We start from the raw sequence: 12,528 nt of genomic DNA on the forward strand, positions 1-12,528 counted from the left end.
ATAAAGAATTCAATATATGTACATATGTAGTTACATACATATATTTTAATTTTGAGAAATGTATTCAAAGCATATGTAAATGGAGTTTATAATCTTCATGTGTATAGATGTTCCATATATGTAATACAAAGTACGTTAAAAGCTCTTTCACTATATTTGGTAATCGTAATTCTTTTTGTCTTTGAATTGCGAATTTCAAATTTAATTTTACGAGTATAATGTCAGAGTTTTATTTAATCATACATAGAATCGTACTTTTATGCATACAAAATTCATGTATATAGTATATACGTACTTTATATAGGTACATATGTGTAGAATTAAATATAAAAAAATCTTCCTTTCAATATTAACAACCCTTTTTCGCATATAATTAATTTTATGCGAAAAGCCTGTTGTACATTCATATTACATCATAAACTCCAATACGAAAATAAATAATTTAAAAGCGCATTGTATATTGATAATCAGAGTTTGTGCTATAAATCCTACAACCCGTATCAAGGAATACATTCGTTCAGCAGTATTAAGTTTCCCGGCGATCGTTTATTGCGGAAAAAGCTTTTCCCACTCCCTCGTTCTTGGAAAAACCTTTCTACGGTAAATTGCTTCGACTTTTTCCTTTTTCGAGTCGCAGCAATGCTCTCTTTTATTCATAGCAATATCTAACACGTACACAAATACAATCGCAAATTTCGAAAATCTGCATTAACTACAAAAACAGTCGAAAAATTTAATTCTTAAAAAAAAAAAAAGATTATTAATTACAATCACATAGTTGTTACTATAATAATTCTTCAACAAATATTTGATTTATTTACGTATTAATCGATTTTATTTTTAATTTAATTGCAGCCTATGCTGGGAAATACAAGACGTGCGGCATTACACGGAGGTTCTGAAGCTGGATTGGACGTAGAATACTACAGATTGCGAAGTTTCAGCATCACAGCTCACGGTGTCAACAATCTTGGAGACTCTTTGAGAAGTAGACGTAGTCGCAGTATTAGTTCTGTAACAAGTTCTGGCTCCGCAGCGAGCGCTAGAGATCGTCTAGATAGGTAACGTTGATACATCTTATTATATATTTGTGAAATATAAATTTGATCAATTAAAACAATCAAAATTTCTATTTAAAAAACATTTAATTTAACATATTATACATAATAATATATATTAATATAAACACAATAAAAATTTATTATATAATACACAAAACAAATGCATGCAAAAATTATATCAAAACATCACAGCCTTTCTTTTCAAATTCACAATGTATATGAACATCAAATTAAAAATTCCTAAATATATTTTATTATTTAAAATATGTACGATATTTTATATGTAGTATGATATTATACATATGTACATACAATAACTATTTTACATTGTCGAAAATGAAGTTAAATGGAGGCTTAAGAAAGTTAATACTTGACATACCTCTGCTCGGAGGTGGTCCCTCCCAACTGAGTTTGAAATATCTCATAAAATTAACTATAGCTACTTCTAATTCTAATTCTGCAAAACGTCTGCCAATGCAAGACCTAGCACCGAAACCAAAAGGCATTGTACAAAATGGGTGAGCTTTTTTGTATGATATATCCGAATTAATGTTTTCCCTGAGCCAACGTTCCGGTATATATTCTAGCGGACGAGGGAAGTGCTTCTCATTTATTGAAATTGCCATGTGAACAAACACAACGTCATTCTGTGAAATTAACAACAAATCATAATTTTATTATTTATAATAATTTTGTAATATTTTTGAACAAGAAAAGATTCCTCACCCCTCTAGGAATTTGATATCCTTTTAGTACTATACCCTTAGTAAGGGTTCTCAATGTACCGGCAGTGACAGGATATAGTCTGGCAGCTTCTTTAATACAAGCTTTCATATAAGGCAAGCAATTCAAAATATCTGCTGTCAATTCAGAATTGTCATCAGGCAAAAGTGTCAAGATTTCCTTTCTCAAAACATCTTGCTTTGTCTGATTTGTAGAAAGATAGTAAAAAATATTCATCAATGCAGTCGATGTCTAAAATTGAAACAAGCATACATTTAAATATCATTTCATACATGTTTTTAAAGTCTTTTTAACTCCCCGACAAAACTATACCGTATCTACTCCTGCAATAAACATGTCTAAAGCCATAACGATAGCGACATTTTTATCAATTTTCAATAGTTTTTCTAATATGCTAGGCTCTAAATCTGATAGATCGTCAACACTTTTGGCTTCAATTCTTTCAATTGCTTCCTGAATTAGGCTTTGGCTGAAACTAAAGATAATTTAATATGAAAGTTTGAATGGATGATTTTACATATAGAAAATAAATTTTTAAATCCAAACTAAACAATACAACATACGTAACTTGTTCATCATAAACTTTCATAGCTCTTTTGTAAGTTGGCGTTGCATAGTATTTCCAAGCACTAGGTTCAACATCTAATTTTCCCCCGTATATAAATATTTCTTCAGATATTTTAATCATTTTTGCTGGTGTTGAATCTTCAGATAACTCTCCTTGGAGACAGCCCAATTTTGTATTTAAAGCCAAATATGCTATGCTTTCCAACGACCACTTATTAATCTCTTTCATGAAATCCATTGATAATTTATTATCCTTCCCACGTATTGATTGAATCCTATTAAGTAAATTTATTAATAATCATTGAAGGGGCAAATTAACTATTATTATAATATCAATCACCTATGAACAAACTCTTTAGCAATATTGTCGACTGGTTCAACATACTGCTTAATCATTTTCGGTTGCATCATTATGTTATTAACTTTGTTACGAAATGCACGCCAATCTTCACCATAACTGAAATAAGACATGAAAATATCATCGCTATACATACATATATATGTAGAATATAATGTAAATTGAACCCTTACGATGTCAATAAACCTTTTGTATGTCCGAAAATATCTTGTCTCATATTCTTCCTGAAGTACGATAAGCTTGGAAAAATTTCTCTCTCGGGAATAACTCCTTCAACTTTATAAATCTATAAATTAAGGAATATGTTATATTCGTTCACCAAATGTGTCAACATTGCTGCGATTACCTTTTCAATGTCACTCGGATCATAAATCTGAATGAGTGTTTTAAGACCGAGAATCTTTTCTAACTTAACTATATCTCCAAATTGGTTGTTAACTTTTTCAAACAATTTGGATATGTCATTTGCCATATCTCCGTATTCGCCTAAAAATAAAACATGGAATTATTCAACAAGTGGTGTATTTTTCGGTTATGTGATATAAACCAAAAATATTATGGTTACCAATTTTAGGCAGAAATCTCCAAGTGTTTCCAATTATAGGCAGAGCCGCCGGGCCTGGAATTTGACTGAATGGTTTTGCATTATCCCACTCTTCTTTTGAACAATGGTACTCGCTAGAATCTTTCTTAGGCTTGGGAACATGTGCTGGACAATCCTCGATCGTTGTTTCCAACTGACGGTGGATTGTGTATGTGCCCAAAAATCTACCATTATCATAGTACATATAGCCGACTCTCAGGTTTGTAAATTTAAACATTCAAATCAAAACAAATCAAACAATGTATGTATTTATATACTAAATTTGAACTTCAAATGATATTTTGATAATTATGTATGTTTCAAAACATTAACTGAATACAATACGTAATTGGATCGCTTATCTTTCAAGCATGTATTTACTCTTTAATTAAACTGCGCGAATAATATCCGGAAATGGTGTAGATTACAATCTTAATCTCTCAAAATACTATTATGAGTACAACATTAATTTCTATTCATAGCTTATTCACAGCTTTGTTTATAATTCGAACGTTATCGAATTGTTTACCTGATTTGTGCCACCGAGAACACCGATCTGCCCGGCACTAGTAAAAGCATCGTGTTTACACCTGTGTATATTGACTATTGGATATTGGACCACATAAACAATAGTCGTTTTTGCGTGTATGAAGATTAACTAGTGAACTTGGGGCAGTAAAATTTTAAATATAAAATCTAATATATAATTTGGAAAAAGGGTTTTTATGTATGTATGTGTGTATGTAACCTACGTTCGTTAATTTGTTCCATGACGTCATCGAACAAATTATTCGACTTTTTTCGATTCAAAGGATTCGAAGTCCCCACAGGGGGCGCCACCGGGGTTGCAGCCGTCGGGGGTGCCACAGGGAAAATATATAAATATATTTTACTTTTATTATATTGCTATTTTTATTTTGTGCTTTTTGTTTATATCTTACTTTATTGTTATTTTTATTTCTTATTTCTTAATGTTTCAATTTTTCTTTTTCTTTCACCTATATGTGAAAATTTATAATGGTTTTTTTTTTTTGTTATAATTATTATTTTTTGTTAACAATTTTGTTTATATTACAAATACCGAGCGAAGATGGGTAATACAGCTAGTTGTATATAATTAAATATGTTTACCAAGTACACATGTGTCGATTTATAGTGCCGAAACTTGCGCCAATATTTTTCTATTTGTAACAACTCTAATATATATTTTATTTTGATAATATCTACCGTATCTATATATCATCATGAAGAACTTAAATGAAGCCAAGGAACACCAAAGTAAAATCTAAGCACTGCCAAGGCAAGAATTACACTGTTCGACACGAAAAATGGTTCAGAGACGAGATATGACTTTTCTTAAAGATATATGCCCATTAAACACGAATTTGGTAATAAAAAAATGTTGATTAGCTCGAGATTCGTAGATATATGTGTTTTTTAAATCGCGTGATTTTTCTATATCTTGATGTTGTTCGGTCGATATCTCAAAATTTGTCAATTTCCTGTTCAAAATGAATATTGGAATCTATAGTCGGATATTTTATCTTTCATTTGCAGTACTTTTCAGCTTTCAAATCTCTCGTAGTAGTCGTCCAGTTCAAATCAAATTCCAAAAGTACGTATTTTCATTTCGGATTTTTTCCCACTGTTAATACTATTTTATATTAAATATTTTCTATTGAAACATGTTTATTGGGATAGTGTTCTGGCCATACTATTTTTTTTCGTTTAAAAGGGTTAATTGGAAGTGTGCTGACTTTAAATCTGTAAAATTGCGAGCTAAAAGCTCGTACTAGTATTTACTCGTATTTACACGAATCTACAGATTCGTGTTCACTGGGCATAGATCTATAAGAAAAGTCATATCTAGTCTCTGAACCAAAAAAAAAAGTCGTCATTTGTCGAACAGTGTTATCAAGGAATCCGTACAAAGATTGGTGGATCTTTTAGCTCAAGAGATCTCCGACAAAGACGATGAAAATGATAAAAGTCAATATGTTGGGGATATAAAAGACTTAAAAAAGGAATTAAAAAAATTAAAAGACAATTTAATTGATTGAAGTAAAATTAACTGATAAATGATAAAAGAATGAGCTATAGTGATGTGACAAATAAGAGGTAAGTAAAAAGAAAGAGATTGCATTGATAATAGAAGTAAAGGTCACTGAAGAAAGTAGGAAAACAAGAGAGGCATGTAAAAAAAGTAGGTATTCAAGGAATGAGAGGGGGCTACAAAGGTGGTATCATCATATCGTGTGACACTACAGATGAAGTTAAAAAAAAGTACGAGGATGCTAACAAAAAAATGAGTAAGGATTATGAAGTGAAAATCGGGAAATATAGAAAGCCAAAAATAAAAGTAATTGGAATTACATATGAACTGGATAAGGAAGAGATAAAACAACACTTTCAATAAAGTTATGCAAGCAGGAAAAGTGAATATACAGTGGGAAAAGGATTTAACCACAAAGCTGCAGAATGTAAAAATAAAAAAGTTTGTTTCAAATTTGCCTCTAAAGAGCATATAAGTACGGATTGCGACAATATTAATAATAAATGTGTAAATTGTGTAAAAATAAATAAAAAACTAAATTTAGATTTGCCTACGATCATAAACCTTTTGACATTAATTGCAAGGTGTATAAAAAACAACAATTAGAAAATTACCGAAATAAAATAGACTATGCTGAATAGCAATTAGTTAATAATAATAATGAGTGTTTATAAAATATATAGTGTTAATGTGCAGGGCTTTGTAGTCCACGAGGATGAAATTGTTTACTTGGTTCAGACTGAAAAACCATTAATACTAGGCTTAAGTGAAGCCCATGTGACTAGCGATATCTTTGATGATGAGATAAGTATTGATAAGATGTGATAGTCATTCCAGACATACTGGCGGTGTGTTATTGTTTATTAGAAATAATATTGTTTACAATAATATTAACGTGTACAAGATTGAACGGGAATTTTGGACGATTGGCGTGAATGTGACTTGAATCGAAAAAAATCGAATTATTTGTTCGATGACGTCACGGATTTACGACTCAACGAACGAAGGATACATACAAAGTCTCTTTCCAAATTAGAATTCAATTAGATTATAGTTGTCAGTTTAAGTTTGAAATTGCTAATTGTGAAATTGTGAAATAATTCATTAGCAATTTGCTATTTAATAAATAAATAAATAAAACATGATTGTCAGACGAACGTATCACGAGGCTGATCACCACAAACTGGCAATCTGTTGGCGATCTTGCCTACACACCAATATCATTTTTGTTGGACAGAGATAGTCGAAAAAATACAGATGGTGCTTATCTAGCGATTTGCGACGTGACGGCTATTACACTGTTCGACACGAAAAATGGTTCAGAGACGAGATATTCTTTTTCTTATAAATCTACGCCCATTAAACACGAATCTGGTAATAAAAAATGTTGATTGGCTCGAGATTCGGAGATATATGTGGTTTTTAAATCGCGCAATTTTTTTATATATTGGTGTTGTTCGGTCGATGTCTCAAAATCTGTCAATTTCCTGTTCAAAATGAATATTGGAATCTATAGTCGGGTATTTTATCTTTCATTTGTAGTACTTTTCAGCTTTCAAATCTCTCTTAGTAGTCGTCCAGTTCAAATCAAAAGTCAAAAGTACGTATGTTCACTTGGGATTTATTCCCACTGTTAATACTATTTTATATTGAGTATTTTCTATTGAAACATGTTTATTGGAATAGTGTTCGGGCCACACTATGTTTTGTTTTCGTTTAAAAGGGTTAATTGGAAGTGTACTGAATTTTAAATCGGTAAAATTGCGAGATAAAATCTCGTACAATAATTTACTCATATTTACACGAATCTGAATTGAATTAATAGGGATAATATATTAAATTGTCTTTAAATTAGAATTAAATAAAATTCCACTTTGTCCAACTTTGTCCAAACAATTCCAAATTCTTAAATATCAAGAATTGCATAACGTGTTGTATTGAAATTTGGTTGACCTTGACAATTGACTTGAAAAATTTAAATTTTTGAATGACATGATTAAAATTTAAATCATGCGACGCAAAAAAAGTGATAAAAATGTAGAAATTTTCAATTATGTATGTAGTAGTTTTTAAAATTGTACCCTTACAAACTTTTACCTCAACGATTCTGACTGTTTTCGCAGTTGTTATGATATTTATATTCCTTTGACGAATCATAAAAATCGATGCACATGTCGTAATTTGGATTAGGTTGTTCGGAAGTTGTTTGTTTTCAGTATTAAATGTAGCAATTTCAAATTAATTAACTCACTAGCAACACAGACAACCAAATCATATTAAGTGCAATCAGACGCTTGTTTCAGTTGGTTCCATCAATTGACGGTTGTTTCAATCCAAATTTTAAATAAATTAATATGATTGGTAAATATGATTGGTTACGAATCTACTTTAATGAGTTTATATGACATTATTCAACCGATTTTTTTATTATTATTTGCGATTCAATCTAGGTTAACGTTTTTAGGAAAAGTAACCAATCCACGAAAAAATATTTGAAATTTGACGGGAATTAGATAAAAATAAATAAATTAAGCTTCTGCCTAGCACCGAGAGGCGCTGGGTTCGATCCCATGAGCTGAACTCGATTGAAAATAATTTTTAAATCGACCTCGATTGAAAAGAGTATATCTGTAGTGCTGCTGGTCAGACTAGGATAGTTGTGACTCTAGGTCGATCATTTCCTATCAGAGTTTGTCAATTTTTCTGATTTCATTGTTGAAACGGTTCCCGATTAAATTGGTGAAATACCTCCCTAGCTACTATGTCACCACTATTTGAGTATGATTAATATACAATATTTTTTTTTACAATTGATAGAAGTCTCGGTAATTTGCGAGTTTTCAGTGTCTCGTAATTAAGCGACTTGTAATAAAAAATGCTGCATTATTTGTAATTGGCCAGAAAGGTGCATTGGGGTTTACCTGTAATGTCTTCCTGGTATAAAATGTAAATAATAAAAATATAAAATAATAAAATATCTCCCAAACCGCTAATCGAATCGGACTGAAATTTTTTTACATGTAATAGAAATTATAAATTTTATAGTCCAATATTTATTCCTAAGCCGGAAGTAGTACTTTTACTCTAGAGAATCGAGGTTTTTTTTATATTTTTTTCAGAAACTCTGGTTTATTGAACTAAAATTTCATATCTAGAAATTAAAGCTTAATAAAAAGGTAATCTAGTTTACGCACACGGGAACTGAACGAAAGTTCTATAACGCAATTACCGATTGAGTTAGTACGTTTAGATAAAAAAAAAATATTGAGATAGAAAACCAATCCTTATAAATGTGGTGTAATAAAAAAACTGGCCAAATAAATGCAACATAATACGGAAAAAAAATCCGTAAAAAAATATATATTTTTGACTTTTAAAATTCGCTAGACAATTAATCATAAGTATTTTAAAACAATAAAAAATTACAATCAATAGAAAAAACATCTGACTATTGATTCCAATACTCACTTTGAGCACAACAATACTAGATTTTGACTTAGAGACCGCAAAAGCCAAAAAACTGTAAAAATCACGCAGTTTTTTAAACGCTCATATCTCGTAAACGATCACTAACCAACAAAAATCATTATCATATTCGAATTCGGTTGGTCAAACTTAGTAAAGATTGGTTAGTCTCCGCTCTAGTAATTTTTATTGTAGCTCAGTGCGATGTTTTGGATATATTTTTATTTATTTATTTATATATATTTTAGCTATCAAGCTAATTTAAAAAAAAATACATCTTAATTATTATACTTAACTCTAAAATTTATAATTAACTTATATGTACTGTCCCTCACAGAGGTGTCTCTTCGCACCTCGCAGGAATGCATCCATGTTTTTAGCAGACCTGACGCACTCAGGGAGGGCATTATACATGAGCACACCCCTGTGAAAAACACCCCCAGCCGTCTTATTCTTTCTTACTCTACTTACAACTAGTTTGTCCTTATTTCTAGTATAAAAACTATGTTTATCTCTATTCCTTATTATATAATCATCAAAATACTTAGGTAATAACTTATGATCTAACTTATAAACAAAAGACAATGTACTAATATTTAGACTAATTCTAATACTCATCCATCCTAATTCATCTAACATACTTCCAATACTCTTAAATCTACTCACATTCAAAATAGCTCTCATAGCTTTATTCTGTATTTTTTGCATTTTTTCTAAATCTTGGCCACTAAACAAATTAAGCACAGTGGCACAATAAACCACATGTGGCAAGACAATTGAATTAAACACTAAAATTTTACTTTTTTTACTTAAAATATTTCTTAATCTACATAATACACCAACTTTTCTAGCCATTTTTTTTATTATATAGTCAGCGTGCATTTTAAAATTTAGTCCTGAATCTATGTATACACCTAAGTATTTTATATTTTCAACTTTTTCAATTAACTTATCATTAATTCTAATTTCATTCAATATATTTTTATTTTTACCATTCAACCACATCATTTTTGTTTTATTCACATTCAACTTTAATTTATTTTCACACAACCAGTCATTCACATAATTTAATTCTATATTTAAAATCTCAGACATTACATCAACATTCTTTCCAATTATATATATCAATGTATCATCTGCAAACAAATGTATTTTACACATCTTAATTACCTTAACAATATCGTTTATATATAATATAAATAATAAGGGTCCCAATTTGGACCCTTGCGGCACTCCATGAGGTGTTACATATTCAGAGGATAACACCTTATCAATTTTTACTCTTTGCCTTCTATTATTTAAGTATGATTGAAGCCACTTTAATACTATACCATTTATTCCTAACTTATATAATTTTTGTAATAAAATATTCCTATCTACTGTCTCGAACGCTCGCTTAAAATCTAGAAAAACTGCTCCAACAACCATGCTAGATTCATCCATCGTCTCCATCCAATCAGAAACCACCAATTGGATAGCGGTTTCTGTTGAATGTTTCACTCTAAATCCAGACTGTTCCACAACCAAACAATCATTTATACTAATGAACTCTTTCAATTGAATCATAACGATTTCCTCCAGCATCTTCTCAACAATCGGTAACATATTGATGGGCCTCATTTCACTGGCTTTATGTGTGCCCGTAACCTTTGGTACCGGTACAATAGTAGACACCTTCCATGCATCCGGGACGGATCCCACTTCTAACGATTCATTTATTAATTTCAGTAACTGAGGTCCAACCATATCCATATGTATGTATGTATGATACGCTTAAGTCAGAATTGCAAAAAAAAAAAAAAAAATCAAACTTAAAACACTCATTTCTACGAAACGTTGTAATCCTTTATACCTGGGATGTCCTACTTCACAGCTTTGTACCCGGGGGGTGAGGGAGCGGGTGCAGACGGGGTTAGTTAGCGTTCATTTTGCTAAATCGGACAGCTCCGATTGACAAACACGTGACACTGCCAACCGACGCACAGTGGAGGATTTCTAGTCCGTAGCCGGAAATTAACAATTTTTTCATATCACCAAATTTCATTTAAAAAATTAAGATTTCCCTGGATATGAATCTGGCGCATTTAGCCTCATTTATGAAAAGTCTGTATTTTGCATATCTAGGAAATTACATCGATTTAACTAGGTGAGTGGTCGTCAAGACGCAAAGACTGAATTTTAGGCGGTTGAATAATGGGCGCAATACGAATCGTTTTAATTATTCTATACTTAATTAAAATAAATAAATAAAAATACATGGAGGTGAACAACCAAAGTATGAACTATATATACATATATATATATATATATATATATATATATATATATATATATATATATATATATATATATATATATATATATATATATATATATATATTTCCTACTCCTTTCCTTTTGGGCATGCTTGGGTATAATTCCCTTGAACTTCGGAGAAAATTCTCGTTAATTCGTGTCGTTCTCCAGCTATTGCGTGGTAATACGTCATGCCCGTTGTTGCTGGAACAGTTGGGACTTTATGTCCCTAATAATTATGTGCGTGGTAGACATCATCATTTGATGGTTGTACCTGCTGCTCGCACATTTCTTTTTCGAATGGCTCCTATTCCAAGAGCAATTCGACTTCTCAATGAAATCGTTGCTGCTGTCACGGAATGTGATATTTTCCACCTTGGGGAGCGTAGATTATCGGATATTATTTTAACATATTTATCTGGTAACCTGCGCTCATCATTACTTTCTTAATTTGAATGTGATGTATGAGTGGAATCTTAATCTACTCTCTTCCATTTGGGCCTCGCTGTGATTTTATTTTTTATTCATATTTTTTTTATTTTATTTTACTTTTTCTTTCTCCTTTGTACATTTTTATATACTATTTTAATTTTGTTCAGTGTAAACAAAGAATGGGATTTATGGATTTTATTTTTGATTTTTACACTTTTGTTATTTTTTTTTTTCTCTCTGAATGATGTATTATTTTTCTTTTGTTACTTTTTTTTTATTTTATTTTACCATGTTTTCTGCTTTTGCTTTTTTCCTTTATTTACAGTTTACTTGTTTTTATATATTTTTCAAATATAGGCCATTGTGGCGCATTAGGTTCTTCCTGTAATGCCACAATGGTCCAAAACTATTAAATAAATATATATATATATATATATATATATATATATATATATATATATATATATATATATATATATATATATATATTTATTTATATATATATATATATATATATATATATATATATATATATATATATATATATATATATATATATATATATATATATATATTTATATATATATATATATATTTATATATATACATATATATATTTAATAATCATTTAATGCAGAAATATCGTTTGTTTTATCATCAATTATTTTTTTGTATATATATATATATATATATATATATATATATATATATATATATATATATGTACATATATATATATATATAAATGTTCTTTAAATGTCGTTAAAAACAAATTTATTTTAATGAAACTCCTAAAACGTTGATGTTTAATATACATATTTCCATCTGCGAACGGGCCTCAGTCCACTGTGCGTCGGCGCGCGTATTCCCCTTCCTCCTTCCTCCTACTCGGTTGCACTCGGCTTAGTTCGGTTTTTGTACCCGCTCACTACACGTATTTTCGGTATTGAAGCCGTATCCTGTATCGGCT

The 12,528-nt window shown here is 30.3% G+C and overlaps 1 protein-coding gene across 1 annotated transcript; it reads right to left on the reverse strand.

The window, feature by feature from the left end:
• Positions 1-1,378: 1,378 nt before the first annotated feature.
• LOC143915947 (cytochrome P450 CYP12A2-like) lies at positions 1,379-3,518 on the reverse strand. Its single transcript, XM_077436766.1, has 8 exons — positions 3,273-3,518; positions 3,077-3,184; positions 2,904-3,016; positions 2,713-2,829; positions 2,369-2,647; positions 2,118-2,280; positions 1,788-2,036; positions 1,379-1,708 (listed from the first exon to the last, which is right to left on the reverse strand). Exons 1-8 carry the CDS (start codon positions 3,516-3,518, stop codon positions 1,379-1,381), a joined length of 1,605 nt encoding a protein of 534 aa, XP_077292892.1.
• Positions 3,519-12,528: the final 9,010 nt, after the last annotated feature.

Source organism: Arctopsyche grandis, chromosome 8 (assembly GCF_051622035.1).
Source record: "Arctopsyche grandis isolate Sample6627 chromosome 8, ASM5162203v2, whole genome shotgun sequence".
NCBI lineage: Eukaryota > Metazoa > Arthropoda > Insecta > Trichoptera > Hydropsychidae > Arctopsyche > Arctopsyche grandis.